Below are 18940 nucleotides of genomic sequence, written 5' to 3'. Positions count from 1 at the left end.
TTCCTGTTAGAGGGAGGAATAAATGACAGACAGACATACACACAGATACATTTAAAAGGTATCATAAGGAACATCCAATAATGTGACTTAGGAGCGTGGTGTCCGTGCTCTAGGCGGATAAAATGCGGAGTGAGGACGGACCGTGGCGTATTGGTGCATTGTGTTAGAGTTAAAACAATGTATACGCCTCGTTTATATGGGTTACCGTGTGATAATCAATGTGCGGTAATGCATAGTAAAGGTGGTAGGTAAAAGAATAAAAAACATGTACTCCTTACTCAGAGATTCTCTTGAAATTGCCCCATGTGTTCTATGTGGGGGCCCGACTTATTGTCACATACTGTGTGATAAGAAACAGGAGAAAGAGAAAGGCGCATACAGTGTAATTAACTTGTGTGCCCTGTAGCTAGAGGACTCCGTGTCCGTCTTGGGCTGGAAGAACCCCCCAGTGCGCACCCCACTTACTTCTTCAAGATCAAGGACCCGTCTCCGTATCTATTCTGGCCGCATCGGAACTTCGTTGATGTGTGCCTGTTACGAAGCGGGAGTTTAAATACCCTGGAGAATGATGCAGGTGAAGTGAGTCTCTGTGATGAGCTCCAGGTGCACGTCGTCTGCTCCATGCCTTGCACCTGTGAGGATAGACTGAGAAGAAAGCGAGCCCATGTGTTTTTGTGCTACGCTACGTGCCAATAAAGTTTTGTTGAAATACGTGAGAATTCTCCTAGGGGTCGGGTAATGCCCTATGGTGTATGGCACAATGTTATAAATATTTGCAGTTTAGTTAAAAGGCTACGTTATGAGAAAAGCAAGAGGTTGTATTTAAGATAAAGCGCTGGTTGTACGGAGCATTTCTTGGGGCTGCCTACGAGTGGAAAAGCAGCGGAAAGCATCTGTGTTGAAAGTGCAAGTTATGCCCCCTAGATGATTCAGTTGCCATGCCACTGCACAAAAACCAGCTCCACTGTATCCAGGCGTTGAAGCACACCCAAGGTGCACTCGGTACCTTGGGTGGGACCCGATGATGAAGCATGTCACAAACTAGGTTGGTGAGTGAGGGTCTTCCTAAAACACACGTGTTGTTCCACACACACACACATTAGGAGCTCCTACCTGGAAGCTAGTTCCATTTAAAAACCAAAGCTTAACTTTACAATACATGATTCACCTATGGAGTTTTGTGTACATGCTGATGTTAATAAAAAAAAAAAGCGGTCATGCAGTGCTAGCAATACTTTCTATATAAAATTGAGATGTTTAAGGACACATATTTAATTTTAGAATTTCAGTAAAAAGGTAGAGGCATTCTAAGAAATCGGGTTACATGTTGAGAGGATTTAGCTCCTATTCAAGTACTAAACACAGTCCTTATCAACGTGAACCACAACACTCACTAAATGAACCTGTGCTTAACCCTCTGACAGCTTGCCTCAGAAGCACTCCGGAAGCTTGGCACAAAAGCAGGAAGGATTTACTCAGAAGCAATTTGTAAAGTATTTATGAAGCACTCAAACAGCATTAACGTGAATACACAACACAAGAAAAATTCCTAAACTAATTTAAAGAAATAGAGCTAATTTTCCTAAATAACAGTGCACCAAAACAACAAAAATCTACTAAGTAGGAGCGGAGTTATGAATTTTTAAAGCTTTAGGTAAAAACAGCACCAAGAAGCACAATGTGCCACTCGGGGATATCTCATATCTCATATCTGGTCACGCTGCACCTGGTCACGCTGCACCTGGTCAAAGTGACACGTTTAGGCTGATCGCGATGGAGCTCGAGACAGGGCCTGTCAATAAAATGCTCTCTGATAGAGAAAAAAACAACTGGACGGAATGGCACAAAATTTGACAGAACTTTACTCAAAAAGGGTTTTTCTTATTATTTTGTTGTTCAGTCCTAGATCGTTAATATCAGGAAGCACTATACTTTTGTGCATGAAAGTTATGAAACTGAAAGGCAACTCGCGTATATTTGGCTCATTCATGAATCCTGTCTGTACACAAGCGTAATCTTGATCCAACATACTAATAACAGTGCAGTTTGCCTAACTTTCCTTACTGGGACCCCTTTCTCTTAACGCTAGATACCCAGGTCCCAGTGACTTTATTGGGTCAACCCTCTTTTTTGATAATTCCTTACTGGGACCCCTTTCTCTTAACGCTAGATACCCAGGTCCCAGTGACTTTATTGGGTCAACCCTCCTTTTTGATACCGTAACTTTCAAAGAAGCATCCAAGCATTTAACTTCAAAATCAATAAATAAAAAGGTTTTCCATAACTATGTTTAAATATTTAATTGACTAGAGTGTGTCATAGAGAGGGTCCCATTACACAAGGAGTGATTTATTTAAAGTTATTTTATTGACCTCTATAGAATCTCCATAAAAAGCACATATTTTCTCCTTACAAAAGATGAACCACTATTTCACACATACTGCAGTTTACCATTAACCACAGACCTTTTAATATGTCTGAGGGCACTCAAACCCCTTACTATCTACCCTCTTAATAAACACCGGTCATCTTGGCAGTGCTTATGCCCACACTTATTCATTTAGATTTTTTTGTGCGAATCTTGCCAGGTCAGGCATCGATGGATCATCGAGGAAGGCGATTAGAAAACGTTTCCAGGAGGCAGGGCCTAAAATGAAGATAGAACTTGTACCAGATAGCACATTCCTCATTTCAGGGTGGATGCGGAGTTCATTTATTTTCTCTCACCTACAAGATCTTTACACATTGGTTCAGAAATCGAGTTAGCCGAGACATTCGGACTGATGGCTTTGCGGACCACGGTCAGAGCTTTGATTCGGATCCTACAGCTTCAAGAAAGCAATTTGATGGTCCTAATTTTCAATTTCTGTTATTTTGCAGGTGTGTGTGAGCAATGCTTGTTGTACACGCTTTACAGGGCTGGCAGGAGGCCGACAGCATCTGAATGGTTACCATCTAAACCCTGTTTTCCCTTCCTAAGTCAGTCTAGGCATGATAAGGTAATTTCTCAGATGCAACGTTGTTCTGTTTCTTGAATATGTGCTGTGGTTTAGTTTGCCGCAAAGAGCAACAACCTTGCTTACATGAGCCAGGTGTCTGATATAAACCGTGGGTAGGAATATTGAATAGAACGAGAGTGGAAGCGAAATTGAAAGGACCACCACCACCCCCAGCCTTGATTTAAAGATTAGGACGTACGTTTAGGTGAAGACACAACCAAGCACACATGCATTATTCATGTGTAAGTAATTCACTGTTCATCCCACGCGCGCTGGGTACAAACTAAGCATTGCTGCTATAAGGTACTGCCATGCAAATGGGCCAATTTTTAAGAGCATATTCAACAGTCTTTACATTATGATGTTGGTCTGTCCGACAAAAAATACATTTAGCATCCAGGTATGTCGGGTAAGATGTTCAAGCTGTGAAGAAAAATATCCTAAAGCACTTTATCCAATTTCCTTTGATCCTCATGAGAGAAAAAAATAACCTCTGTCTGCTAAAGCGTTTTTTTATACAATCCTGCCTAACGCTTACGTTTGTAAATTTACATTTTATTGATGTTGAATGCAGTTTTTTTTATTTTAATGTTTTTTGTTCGATGCACGGTTCCGAAAACCGCTTTCTGGTTTGGTGGCTCGACTTTAACGCGCGCAGAATACTCAAACGTGAAAGAAATTATACCGTTATTAAAAATGGCAACTGGAAAATAATGCGAATTACCAGCCGCAGAACTATCAATCCTTTCCTAATGAATTGCTTTTGCAGCAGGAGCACTATATTTGACATGTAACGGGATATATATATATATTTATATTTATTTAATATTTTTATGCGGAGCGCCGTACCGGCTGCTCCCCTCGTTCCTCGGTGCCGGGGTATGGTAATCCCCCTGCGAACGAGCTCCACAGGTGAGGGGGGGGGGGTTTCCTTGGCGCTCCAGACTCCGACGCATTATGCCACTCTCTCCCTCAGGGGCGTGAATGTGTGCAGTGAGCGTGCATGCCTCGTGCCAGGAGTTAGACCCACCGCAGCGGCAGCGCAAAGGCAGATATACCCCCGGGTCCCCTCCCAATCTGCGCCACGCGCTTGCCGCGGAAGTTATGTAACGAGGGGCGCGCGCCGGTGCGCCATGGAATGCGAAGACACCTCGTCAGCGGCGCAGAGGGCTTTTCTTTCGCAAAGTTGCCGCGCGCTGTAATCCCCGGGATTTCTTGGCGAATCTGTTATCACTGGATGTATGAGGAGAACGGGAACCAGGGAGGCGCAGCAGTACCACGCGTTTTTTTCTTCAGAATAATGCCTAGCAATAAGCCGTTTAATGGCAGACCTTGAAGTTTTCAAGAATCTAAGTCCAGAGAAAGGTAAGGACGTTTGAATATGCAAATGTGCAGGTGAATGAATTTAGGGCATTAACAGATAATGACCTTGTAGTTTTAAGGTCGATTTATTGTATTGTAAACGTATTATTTCCATACCATTGAGCATGAAGTCGTCTGCGTGTTTTGCGCTCACATCAACGTATTTAATCTTCCCTCCCATTAATTAGGGTGCTGTTCACTGATGCTGAAGGGCCAGGAAACAGATACAGACCAATGCGGTGAATATTCTGGTTGGAGATACGTTCTGGAAGTCAAAATTGTTTTGATATAAAATCTGCGCGTTGAAAATGGTCCAGCAGCCAGAAGTCTGCAAATTAGCATATGAATTGAACGCACATTATTGTAATCAGCAAGGAAGCGTGAGATGTAAGGGTCTTTGTACAATGTAGTTTATTGTCAATGAGCTATTCGCTAATTGGGAGCACCACTGTTTACTAGCCGTCGACAATGCCAGGGCGCTCTAATTGGAAAGCGCACAGCACAGATTGAGTGACGTGTGATCTTGTGCATTTTTAAAGTTGGCACATAATAAATCCATGACGCGATTGTTTTGAGCGAAACGTACTTTATTATGACGGTTCATTCATAAAAGTTTAAATAGTTACTGAATAGACTGCATGCTTTTTCTTAAACTAATGTTTTGCATAGTTTCCCGAAAGACGCAGTAGAGCCTGACTTTGTTGGACACCATTTTCTTGCTCTATGGATTTAGTCTATGTCTGTAATTCCCTGGTGATATATTTTGGTTCCACCCCAATGGCAGCTGGGTCATTGCAAATTTCAGTTTGTACTAATACACAGCGTTGTATTTGCAGCCTTCATTGGATATTAATAGGTTCACACAATTATTCGTTTCCGACTCTCAGGAGATATGGTGACTCGGTAAATTAAGAATTTAGAAAGCAAAAAGTTATGTTACCAAATATTGACAGTGTTATTTACTCATCATAATTTTATTCGTAAGCACTTAAATGTGGTTCCCGACCTAACTGCAAGATTTGATTATATTGTTTGGAGGTGGTTTGCGTGGATGAAAGCTGTTTGGTATAGGGGTGCTAGCAAGCAGTATCTCAATTGTCTTAAAGAGGTGAATACTAGCCAGTTCTGCATTCGCTGATCATGTTTGTAAATGTACAACTGGACTCTCTGCTACTTATTAAATTGTGGGTTTGTAATGCGCTAGAATCGACTCCCGAAGGAGTATCTCCGTGCTGTAGACCGCTGGGGAACCCGTCCTGGCTTTCCCTGTGAGATGGTCCCTACTGGGTATCTCCAAGGTGAAACCAGGCATCCCCGGCATATGTGGGGGGCCGTTGTGGAGATGAGGCAAGCTAATGCCCAGAGTTGCCGAGTGTGATCCCTGGTTAGAGTACGCACCGAGGTGAGAATTATCGAGTCCGCTGACCCTGGTCCACGACCCTGCCGCGTCGGGAATTGAACCCTGGTCCCAGGCTGTCCTCTGCTCCCAGGTCTGCCGCCTCTAACCAGTGAGCCACACCACTCCACTATGACCTATATCTGTATTTTCTTGTCCTCTTCCTGATTGTAAAGCGAAGGTGTCTTTAAGGTAAATTAAGAGAACATGGTGGCAAGTTTCTGTGCGAGACACACATATGGGACTGCTGAACTCCATGAGATTAACATTGAATTGGGGTAATTCTGCAGGTATGACTTTGATGACAACTTGTATGGCGCTGTGAGCATTTGCCTTTTAAGGGGAATCTGAATGCAATATGCAACACTTTCTGAGCTAGAGTATACAACACAGGAATGTTTTTCTGCATTGTACTACAGAAATACCACATTCTGTGACGGCTCAGCTTGCAATCTGTGACTAAACATTGGAATTGTGTGAAATGGCATCTGGTCAGCTGAGAGAGCTACAAGGCTGATGACCACTGTGCAGATCCCAAGAATATTGTGCAATATTATTAGCTGCTAGAGTGGCCATTGTCTACCAGGGAGGGCAAAGGTAATCTATAGCACCTTTACCAGCCTTTTGTAAGCCAAACTCAGTTTTAGGAGTCCACTTGCTATGCTGGGGGAAAAGGAGCGAAAACCACAGTTGATGGACAGAATGCAGAACAATGTCATACATTCACCCCAGTACAGAGATCTGGGCCTAAATCCATCGTTTTTTTGCACTCCACACTACCCCAGTTCAGACATGGCCATATGCAAATCAATCTGACCCTGTGCCTCATGGGAACAGTCCAGTCCGAACTGCCAAGCCATGCCTTCCCTGGACCGGAAACAAGCTTCCGAGGACCGGTTTCTGGCATTCCAGCCGTCTTCAGCCCGGCTTGCTTGAATCCAGTGGTGTGGAGAGCATGGGACTCACGTCTGAGCATACCCATCCCACTCGGGGTGGCAAATGCAAAAACCACAGTTGATGGACAGAATGCAGAACAATGACATACATTCACCCCAGTACAGAGACCTGGGGAGCAGCAGACAATTGTGGAATGGGAAACCCCTCTATCTCCTTTGGGTTGAATAAGCCAGTGCCCCTGAGTGTCTGGTTAGGCTAAAGGGAACATGGGCAAGGACAAGCCGAATTGCTATCCTTGATTAGTTCTTGAATGCTGCTGTTTGTTTTCAAAGAGTTTCTCATATCGCAGGAACTGTGTGGACTCAAGAGACCACAATCTCTCTTGAGGCAAAACAATTATCCTTGATCTTAGGGACTTTGGAGTGTGTTGTTCATAAACACTCTTTGTATGCGGCTGTGCATGCATCTCTGAGTAACATGCACTTAGTTACACTTTGAAGGAGAAGTTGAATAAGGCATGCACCTGCCCTGTGCTCTCTCTCTCTCTCCCTCTCTCTCTGCACATCATTATATTCTTATACTTTCAATTTAGATTCCATGGAGGTGTTATGTAGACAGTGGTGTCTTCTGTCAGCTTTTGAATCCAGTCTAATTTTGTACACACCATTTGCACCTGTTAACCCCTTGCGTGCTGATGACGGCCCCCGTCCGTCATGACGCACGGTGGGCGTGTGCTGATGACGGCTGGGGGCGGTTATGAACCCGCCCACTCTTTAAAAGCGCCGCACAGGCGCAGAATCGCGGCTGCGCGCAAGGGGTTAAACCCATCAATGTTGGGCCATGTCCGATAGCTCTGCACTGGCTAATTCATTTCTCAGTTTCTTTTCCATTCTACAAAGCTATACCTAGATTGGGCCTAGGTGGAATTCAAGGAATTTCACTCAGCAAAATTCTGTGGAGCTACATAATAACTCAATGAGATTACGTAGCTTTCTGCCAATGGGCAAAAAATGCATGTCGCCTCGCTTGCACTCCAATGTTAGCACCAGTACTGCATTCCACACTGAAAAACCAGGGTGAACAGCCCCACACAATTTTCAAGTGGATTTTACTGCCAGCTGAATGGAAAATCTACTCTGGTAGTAGCCCTCTGACTTCAAAGTTCTTGCAGTAATTCCTCCTAGTGACCGGAAACCGTGCCAAAGCTCGCTCGTCAGCTCACATTCTGAAGACTTGCATTGTTCCCATTGCCGTCATGTTGTTTGAAGGGCAAAATAATTCCACCACACGGCGATTGATGTATTTTGGCAGGAATTGTGTTTATTACAAGAGTAACACAAAGTCACCAAATTTCTCCAGTTCCACTCGTGGGATTAAAGTTCCGCTCGGGCCTAGCCTAGATTCCCTTGAAGGCTTTTAAGATTATGATCTGTTATCAAAACCATGGTCAGCTAACTATGAATCCTCCATAAAATTGTTCACTGAATTACAAATTTACTTCCCACTTCACCTCTCCATGGGAGATGGCTGCTGTTGGTATTATTTTTCTGCTGAGGGCTTTCATGGCTGTATTTCAGAATACTGTTGCTATGTGTGGAAGTGATACTGGTACCCTTAAATTACTTATACCTAGCTTAGTTAGCAAGAATATCCTCATAACCAGTAAAATCTCACCTCTAGCTATTATATTACAAAAAGTGCAGCATTCCATCTCTCTGTAACTACAAAACATCTATTTTCCCTGTTTTCAGTTCCTCTATAAAAAACTGGATGGACATTTGAATTAGGTTGACTTGTGAAGTGATGATAGACTCCCATAGGCACTGGGGTCCTTTGTTTGCAACCCCCAGCTAAACAGTAGACTTCACCCCATTTGACGACCTTTACACAATTAAAATACTGTTTGATATTTATCGTTTCTCCCATACCAAGGTATGGTCAGCAATTTAATTAAAATATTTAGATTTTTCGTTTTTTATAAGATTGTATCTACAGAGTGCAACTGAATATTGTAGTTTTGTTTTACTAGGTTGTTAGTTAACATGCAGATGCAGCCATCGCACTCCAACTACGGAAGGTCATCAACATCTCCTTCAAAACAGCGACATGCCCGGAAAGCTGGAAGCACGCCGAAATCAACGCCCTCCTCAAGAAGCCCAAAGCGTACCCCAAGGACCTCAAGAACCTCCGGCCCATCTCCCTGCTCCCGTTCCCGGCAAAGGTCACCAAGAAAATCATCAACAAGCAATTGGCCCGCCACCTGGAATACAACAACATCTTGGACTCGTCCCAGTCCGGATTCAGACGAAACCACAGCACCGAGACAGCCCTCATCGCCGCCACAGACGACATCAGTTGCTAAATAGTCAACGGCAAAACATCAGCCCTTATCCTCCTGGACCTGTCAGCCGCCTTCGACACGGACTGCCATCGCACTCTAAAGACACGCCTCCTAGAAGCCGCAATCCAAGAGAAGGCCCTTGACTGGACCACGTCCTTCCTCTCAGGCAGAACCCAGAGAGTCCTCCTCCCACCTTTCTGATCCAAAGCCACCGACATCATCTGCGGCGTCCCCCAGGGCTCATACCTCAGCCCGACGCTGTTCAACGTCTACATGGCCCCACTCGCACAAGTGGCCCGCCATCACAACCTCAACATAATCTCCTACACCGACGACACCAAACTCATCCTCTCCCTCACCAAGGACCCACACACCGCCAAAACCAACCTCCACGAGGGAATGAAGGCCATCAACGACTGGATGAGGAGCAGCCATCTGAAGCTGAACTCTGACAAGACGGAGGTCCTCATCCTCTGACCCACCCCCTCAGCCTTGGACGACTCCTGGTGGCCGACCACACTGGGAACAGCACCAACACCCACCGACCATGCACACAACCTAGGATTCATCCTCGACTCCTCCCTCTCCATGTCTAAGCAGGTCAACGCCGTCTCCTCCTCCTGCTACAACACCCTCCGCATGCTTCGCAGGATCTACAAGTGGATCCCGACCGAAACAAGAACGGTGACACAGACCCTCGTCAGCAGCAGACTGGACTACGGCAACGCACTCTACGCAGGAATCCCAGCCAAACACCTACGACGACTACAACGCATCCAAAACGCCTCCGCCCGACTGATCGTCAATGTCCCTCGCCGCAGCCTCATTACCCCCCACCTGAGAGACCTACACTGGCTCCCCGTCGACAAGAGGATCACCTTCAAGCTCCTCACCCACGCACACAAAGCACTCCACAATACCGGACCAGCCTACCTGAACAGCAGACTCCGCTTCCGCACCCCTACCCACCAGCTCTGCTCTGCCAGCTTCGCCGGTATCCCCCACATCCAACTTACGACCTACGGCGGCAGATCCTTCTCCTACCTTGCTGCCAAGACCTGGAACACCCTCCGTACCCACATACGGCAGACCCAAGACCTACTTGCCTTCAGAAGACTCCTCAAGACCTGGCTCTTTGAACAGTAGCAGCACCTCCCCTCCCCTCAGCGCCTTGAGACCCTCACGGGTAAGTAGCACGCTTTATAAGTACTCTGATTGATTGATTGATGTGAGAATTGCTTAAAACATTAATGTTGCATTCTAGTTAAGTATTCTGAAAGTCAGCCACATGTTTAATGTTTGAGTTAGAAATTGTATCTCTGGTTGGCTAAGGCTTGCGCCAAAGCCAGGCAGAGACCACCACTCTAGTCAGGGCTTGGGAGTTACATGCCAAAGATAACCCCTGCTCACCCCCTTGGTAGCTTGGCACGAGCAGTCAGGCTTATCCCGGAGGCAGAGTGTAAAGCGTTTGCGCAACACACACACAGCAGCAACACACTAGGCACACCACAAAAGGAACTCCACACAAGGTTCTATATAAAAATAGCCTTTGTATTACCATAAACACATTAGATCATAATCACACATATACACTGTGCTAACTGGCACTGGACAGTATCTACAGGGGGTTATATACACATGACAGGGCCACATGGACCACTGTTAGAATCAGCACTTAGTAGAAATAGTAGATGTAGAACATAGAATAACTGAAGCACAAAATACTAATTGTAGAGCACAACCAGTAACCACTGGTAAACGTTGGGAACAGACTACGCACTAATAATCACACTAGGCATAAATCACGCAGTGAAACATAGAATCACTAGCATAAACCATACTAGGCAAGACAACCTCCTAATGATAAAACACATTCAGAGGTATAAAACAGGATGCATAAATACATTACACATAAATCACATTAGGCATTAGATAATTACCATCATAAACACAGTATGCAATCACCTTGCGCAAGAATCACATTAGGTACTAACCCCAGGCCAACTGACCTTCCATGGGGTTCAAATGCCCTTTGTCCAACAGTGTCAGGGCTGGCTGCCTAGGCAGCGAAAGCAAAGGTGTGCAAGAATTTGGGGCCTAAATGTGACAGCTGCCCACTAATTGCTGGGCAGTTGTAAAATCCAAAGGATGGGCACAGGCATTCACTGTGCCCTCTGTCCCCCATTGGGACTCTAGCAGAAACCAAATGTGCCCCCAAACGTGTCAGCTTCCTGTGCGCTCGCAGGGCAGCTGAAGAATGAGCCCGGCACCACGGTACCACTGTAGCCTCACTCTTGGACCCTTAAATACCAAATGGCCCCCAAGTCCCACTCTGGGACTTAAAAGTGGAATTGCCCCTAGCGTGGCAGCGCCGCAGCCGCTGTGGAGCTCCTTGTTACAGGGTTTCCCTCGTGCAAAGTAACGCAAGCACCAAACTTAAATGTATCACGGGCTCCAAAGTACTGGCCAGACTCAGGCCCCACTGGGAGGAGGAAGACCCAGCCCCCTCTCTACTCCACTCACTGGACTGTTGTGGGGACTCCCCCATCCCCCCCCCCCCGGCGCTGCTCCTGGTGCGTGTGCTGCTTGTTGGAGCCCTCCTCACCGGGGCTTCTCTGGCGGCTGTAGGTGGTATGCGGGGCTCTCCTCACCTCTCTGCTTCCCGCTTGATGCTGCCTGTTTCCCTTTGCCCGGTCCGCCTTCCTGGGACCGGGACTGCACAGGGAGGCCTGCGAGACTCGGCACAGCTTCCTCCCACCCGGGGAAGCGGAAATGGAGCCCGCGATGCTCATCTCTTGTCTCAGCCAGCCCCGCCCACCATCAGGCGCGGGTGCCCACGGGGTGGGCACCCGCTTGTCGATGAGTCCCTCAATGCGGGGTGGCACCAGCGGAGGTTGCTGCCACAGGGCAGGCTCCTGTCTGCTTTAAAAACACGGCACAAAGTACCTGGCGCGGTGGGCACCCGCTAGGGGTATTCAAAAGGACAAAGTCCCTGGCGGGGTGGGCACCCGTTAGGGGTATCTAAAAACGGCAGATCTTCGGGGTGGGCACCCGTGCCGCAAATAAGCACAATTGCGGGGGAATCTCTACGCCGGGGATCCCCCCACCCAAAATGATTGCAGCCTTGTGCTGCTGTGAAGATCAGAAGCGCTGCTCCTCTGGGACAGCCCAACCACAGCGCTCCTCAGAAAATGCAAATAAAGCACTCCCTAGGAAAACAAAGTGCCTCCTCAGCAGTGGAAAGCCAAGCGCTCCTCAGGAAAATAAATCTCTTCTTTAGGAATGTAAATAAAGCGCCTCCCAGGCGCTTAAATGCAAGGTCCAGAGAGAGTCTTTCAGAATGCAGGGGGGGGGGGCAAAGGCTGGGCCCAGAGGCCAGCTCACAGGGTCCTCCAGCAGGGAGGCAGTCCCCAGTGGCGGTACCTCCTGGTGCCCAGCAGCAGCAACAGGCCCCCCCTCGAGGTAGGAACACAGAGAGAGAACATTTTACATGGGGTCACAGCCCCGTCTCTTATACCCAGATTTCCTTTGTTCACAACTGTAGGGCAAGAGGAGAACCAGATACAAGGAGCACCTTGTTTTGCTCAGCCCCTTTCCCTATTCACAGGCCAGGGACATCAGACGCACCACAGGAGGTGGAGCCAGCATTGTGGAGGGAAAGCACATCCTTATTCAGGTCCCAGGTGCAACTACTCCCTCCCATCTACATGCAGATCTCCCTATTCACCACTGGGCAGACCCATCCTGACTCCTGGAGCCAGGCACATCAGCCAGCCCCTGTCCATCACAAGCCAGACATGCATTCCACATCAGGCAAGCAGACACTCAGCACACAGAAGTGCCAACTTCTAAAAGTGGCACTTCTCCACCAGTCACAACAAATCTGCGCACACCATTGCACAGCATTTATTCTCCCGAGTTTGCACATATCAAACTCGCCCCTGCTCTCCTCTCACATCATGAATTACCATGGGCACACATATCCCCCATGCATTCCTATGGGAGGGCAGGCCAATCTCACCACACGCAATCAGATTAGCACTGTGTCCCAGTGTAAAGTGTGTGCGCAAAGTGCGCAGAAGCCAAAAACTACTAGTATTAGATCACATTAAAAGGCAAAAAGTTTAGGGGTGGACCTGCCAAAAGGGCCAAGTCCAACAGTTTACTTGATTAAATCAATAGTTACAAAGTTAATATAGATTTATTATTCGGCGGGGACCCTCTTGGAATGATGTTCCAGGCTGATGGCGATAAGCTCATTGCAGCCCGCACCTGGCATATAGGGGTTTCCAACGTACTCCACCACAACAGTGATGGCCCTAATCTTTACGGGGTCCCCCACCTGCCTTACAAGGTTTGCTGACTTTGCTTGAGGGTAGCAGACAGTCTGCACCTTTGCAGCGGTTGCTTACAGGGAACAACCTGAAGGAATTCCTGCTGCATATCACTCCCTTCATGCACACTCCTCCTCCTCACAAGGTCCGCTGCTCTTGGCAGGCAGGCAGAAGTTTGGTGCTCCAGGATCAGGTAAGGTCGTAACTTCCTGAGTGATGGCTGCTCATTCAGCTTGGAGACTAACAGACTTTGGCGATCTTCTTTCCACACTGATGATTGGCTTGTGGGACTCGTTCTCCCACGATTATAGACCATATCCAGACACAGATGTGATTTAGTGTCTGGTACTTTGAGATTCATGTTGTGCCTGTTGACTCCTTTGAAGTGCTTCTCTATCCTGTTCTTTATAAGAGGAACAATCTGCCATAGCAGGAGCATCTGCAATTCCAATTGATATACAACACAGGCTGATGGAGCAATCAAGGATCACACCTGGCTCTCCTTCCCTTCCAACAAATGTTAAATGTTAAAAATGTTAAATGTTGTATACTTGTAAAGCGCACAGCTGCCCCAGCAAAGGGGCGTCCCGGCGCTGTATACCGCTGGGGAACCCATCCTGGCTTTCCCTGTGAGATGGTCCCTCCTGGGCATCTCCAAGGTGAAGACAAGCTTCCCCGGCACTGATGGGGCCGTTAGTAGAGATTAAGCAAGCTATTGCCCAGAGTTGCTGAGTGGGACCCATGGTTGGAGTAGGCACCGAGGCGAGAATTATCGAGTCCGCTGACCATGGCCCAAGACCCTGCCGCGTCAGGAATCGAACCCTGGTCCCGGGCCGACCTCTGCTTCCAGGTCTGCCGTCTCTAACCAGTGAGCCACACCACTCTACAATGTGGGTGTTCTGCCACCCCAGCCCTCAGGAACGCCCGCAATGCACATCTCCTGTCTTGGGTTGCAGTACTCCTCTCCAACTAGCCTTTGCAGGCCTGGTTTCCAAAATCGAACACACTGGCCTCTATGTTATGTACCACACGCAGGCACATATACAACACACAAGCATCACGTGCTGCTTGGTAATATACAGTCATCATATAGGCCAATAGTGAGTTATGTACACAACAGTAAAACTTTACATGGGTGGGCTGGTATGTGCCACTCTGGTGACACAAATAAAAAGGCTTGTTGGCTTTACTGACTCGTCGGCCAATAGTGAGTTATGTACCCAACAGTGGGTCTTAAAAAGTCTTGTTAGCTCTACTGACTCTTATGGTACACAAAACAGGTATGCTGCCACCACTACGCTCATGTAAATTACTCTTGCATGGATAGAAGCCCTCTACCACTATGAGGATAGCCCTTGATGCACCCCTCTAACAAAACTACATTACAGTGAGACATACCTACATCATGGCGCACACGCATGATCCATGTTTGTCCAAGACAAAATCAGTACGATGAGTCCAGCTATCCATGCAGCTGTGGCACTCAAGGTAGGGATAGCCGTCTGCCTCCTTGCAGGGGGCTTTTCCAGAATAAACCGATATCATGCATGTTAACGATGAAGAGTAAATACCAGTCCTCAAAAAGAAGCTATCCCTATATATTTCTTTTGAGGTCTTATGAACTCTGAAAATTACATTCCACAAGGAATGAAAAATAGCTATAGCAAAACAATAACATCAATTTTACATTTTGCTAATAAATGACTGACTCAAAACTCGTGGACAAGGTAGCTTTGTAGACATTTAGATGTTTAGGCAACAGTCGAATACTCTAACACAAACTAATTTTAAAAGGACTACAGAATGTTTAAATGGAAGCTTTGGGCCATCATACACATTTAATTCAAATGGTCTGCAAGGGTGATGTCTGATGTCTGAGGCTGTACTCCCTATTAACGAGTACTTCTCCACAACCCTGAAAGACTCTGAAGTCCATTTGGAGTCAGTAACAGAACGGTAGCCCACACATGCTTCTCAACACAAGCATGCCTATGTACAACCTCTGTGGGCTGGATCTCTGTCACGTCCCATCTAGGCCAATCTTTAACAACATACTCATTCAACCAAGCACTCAAACGTTTGCTGCAGTCTTCCAGGCAAACCAAAGAAAGTGCTGCTGGTCTACATTGCAAAAGCTGTAACAGTATCAATGGCTGAAAACTGTTTTTAAATTAATTAATATCGAGGGATGGCGCTGCCAAGGTTATGGAAATAGCTATGCACACCTGTTCTTTAGTGCTTCAAGTGGCTTGGTAATATCGGAAATTAGCATTTCAAGTAAGGCTTTGCAGGTAGGAAGTTTGCTTGATCTTTGTCAATGAGAACAACGTTCTTTAAAATGGTTGTTCTTGACCTTTGAATGACTTATAGCTTAGTGAAACATTCAGTCATGGTACACATATGTCAACAGACCTGTGCATTAAACCGCCCCAAATGTTGTTTAAATACGTTTTTCCTAAATTCTGAGATTCATACAAGGACAGTATTTCTCAGGTTTTACCCCAAGTACCTTTTTTGCTTCTTAGGATTCATCTTTTATACTGAAAGTATGTGATGTTTTATTGGCCCTTTTCTAACATAGATAACGGGAATGGAGTATGTTGGGTTAGTGACAGAAGTCTTTATTCTCTTCAGACTGCAGTGCAACCCCCAACCTCACTTTTTTAGGTTTCGCCTATTATCATTCGCTTGCGAATGTAATAGGCGAAAATTCAAGTGCTCAATCGACTCGTCAAACCACTGCGGTTTTCTCACAGTGCATGTGAGTCACGTGACCACAAAAGCGGGTCACGTGACCACACAAGCACGAGCATCTCCCTAACCCGCCTGCCACACTTCTCCTCCCCTTGCTCGCATTCCCGCCCCCCCCACCAGGCTCTCCCGCCCCCATCCGGCTTCCCTCCGGCCATTTGCCTGCATTACGTACTGCTGATTCCGCTAGGGGCCTCGAGTAGCAGTCCTTCCTTAATCTTCACGACTTCACCACCTGACCTTCATTGCCCAATCCAGCTCTAGTCCCGCCTCCATATATCACGCACCAAGTTCAATGGGCTCCCCTATATTCACACACGCTATTCAGCTAACTTCACCTTGTAACCGGTAAGCACTGTCAAAGTTTAATGTTTTGTGTTCAATTATTTGAGGCGCTAAATTAGTGCACGGTGTCAAAAACTTTCACAAAATGCATGTTTCATGAGGATCGGTGTGTTTGGGGGTTGTTGAAGTCGTAATGAATAAGTTAAGTTCAATACCTGAGCACTCACCGTTTCCGAGTGCTCTGAGACCATGTTCTCCACTTAGCTAGAAGTCTTCATTCATTTTCAACCAAAGTTAAATTCATTCGACCCCCCCCACCCACCACCTCCCCCTCATCCTTCCAACTATTCGTCCATTGAGCCACGCAACCAAGTCTGAAATCTCTGTCCATTAATGAACGGACACAGGTTTTGCTTGCGAAGACAGGCAGTTGTTTATTCGACACTTACCCGCTCCTTGGTCGGCTTATTACGCGTCATGTTTAAGAACTTGAGCATGCCACCTTCCCCCTGAGTCCTCTCTGTCTCCAGGTTGGCTGCTCCTCCGTCCGTCGGATGACTCGATGCCCGCCTGAGGTAAGAGCCAACACCGTCTGACAGCCCAGCCCAGCGCAGCCGCCCCCTGCCGCAGATCACACGTGCACCGCAGCAATCTTGTGATTCGCAGATACTGCGTTCGCAGTTAGGGCGGGGCATCGATTATCAAAGATCACCCTCTCTTCCATTCTCCTGCCCCGGGCTGCGGGGCTCGTGGTGTAACTGTAAGCGCGCACAACAGCAGCATTGTCCAGCCCTCGCCACCCTTCTCCAGCTCCAGGCAAAAATCCAAACAAGAGCGCTGCTGCCTGGGCCGCCCACTTTCTTGTTTACGTAGTAATTTTATGAATTACGTTTTTACACCTTTTTGGTATAAAAGATAAAAATAACTACGCACAATTTTGCACTCACGAGTCTGTGCTGGAGCCAAGTTTTGAGGGGACGTACATCCTGTCTAGTGATTCAGCTTCAGAGATCGAAGCCAGTAGGTTTGGGTTCAAATCACCGCATTCTCGCTTGAGCAAACTGTAAAGTGTTGGGAGCACGGAGTACTCTTCGCGTGGCTACCAATTATTAGAGCCTACTGTCCGCGCCACTGGAAATATGCGGCAGGGTGGGACTGAATTAAGCAGCACATTGACTATATTATGGGGCAATAAAAGGCAAATTATGAGGCGTAAAGAGACACATTTACTATGCAAACCGTGCACGGACCCTCCTCAAACAAAATAAAATATAGGACCGTGAAAGGACAATGTTTATTTTGACTCGGGCCGTGGGCGAGGCTTCTCCAGTCACTGAACGACATTTCAGTTTAAACTCGCAGACGTGGTTGAACACGAGACAGAAGCTCAATCTTTGGCGTTTCGCCTCACGCGCTGCAACCCAAGGCCCGAGCAGAAAAACAACTGAAGTCCGGTTAATCTAGCCATGGGTTCCAAGGTAGCGGAAAGCAGGCCTCCAAGCGCTTCAAAGCCTGGTCAACAGTAGACATGCAATTAGAAACCAATGCCAGCACAAGGCACCTAGATACCACAGCAAGGTATAAACGCAGGCACTGTGCGTCCATTCACTCAAGGTGGGGGGGGGAGATCAATGTCGCTCTACACAAGTATGCCAGCACCCCGTTCGTCTATGCTACCCACCACCATGCAGACTACACAGCCCTTGCTGGACTTTGGGTTAAAGAAGAGCAAGGCAGGACCATATATTATAAGCAGCGCCACTGGAATTATGAGATAGCGCGGCAGCGGTGATTTTTGCATAATTATAGAGTTGCCACATTGTGGTAAATTAATTAATTACCCTGTCAGAATTTCTATACATTAATAAGAATCATGCATATAATGAGAGGCAGAGTCCGTGGTGTCCGATTCAGAAGGGCTTTAATTCAGTAACTCGAGTTAAGGGAGAATCGGGTTCCATCACCACTAGGGATCAGGAAGGATCGGCATCTGAATCTTTATTCACAGAGCACATTATATATAGTTAAAACATACATTGACTTGGATAGAGAAGGCGGAGCACTCCAGGCGGAGCAAGTGCGAGAGAGATAAGAGCACATGGGCGTGAGAAAGGGCGTGTAAGAAGGCGTACACGTGGGTGTTCACTTGATGAGTCATAGGTGTGTCATAGGTGGGTGGATACATGGAGGGGGTCTGCATGGTCAGCAGGAACCTTTACCCTACTTGTGCGCGCAAAATTGGTCATGACGTGGAATTGACGTGTAACTGGGGAGAACTGGGGGGAGCTGACTTTCGTGCTAGTAGAGGAGTCTTGGATGTCAGGACGACCTGCACTTCTGATATTATCTGATATCTTGAGTTTGGAGGATGTATTATCTGACTTAAAGGTCGCTGGAGCAAAGGCTGCTCATCACTAAATGCTAGTGTGTGCCTATATTTCTTCGTGCATTGCGTGGGGCCATGGGCCTTCTATGGATTCGGGTTCTGTAAATCACTTGAATGGAGACAGAAAGGCTAGGCCCTATCTTCTGCAGGCGGAATATGTTTACCCTTTTCATTAGACAGGAATGTGTT

General features: G+C 46.9%; 1 protein-coding gene across 2 annotated transcripts in view; it reads left to right on the top strand.

The window, feature by feature from the left end:
- Nucleotides 1-18940, top strand: part of PLCH1 (phospholipase C eta 1) — an 897070-nt gene that overhangs the window by 189132 nt on the left and 688998 nt on the right. The window contains exon 1 of one of the 2 annotated variants that reach the window (XM_086944120.1): nt 4197-4364. The exons of the other annotated variant lie outside the window; for it this stretch is intronic. Within the exon in view, the coding sequence (XP_086800246.1) occupies nt 4322-4364 (43 nt within the window). The 5' untranslated portion in view covers nt 4197-4321. Of the gene's footprint in view, nt 1-4196; nt 4365-18940 lie in introns of those variants that run through there. 2 annotated transcript variants of the gene reach the window in all.

This window comes from Lissotriton vulgaris, chromosome 11 (assembly GCF_964263255.1).
Source record: "Lissotriton vulgaris chromosome 11, aLisVul1.2, whole genome shotgun sequence".
In the NCBI taxonomy this organism is placed as follows: domain Eukaryota; kingdom Metazoa; phylum Chordata; class Amphibia; order Caudata; family Salamandridae; genus Lissotriton; species Lissotriton vulgaris.
This window is presented reverse-complemented; position numbering and strand designations above follow the sequence as displayed.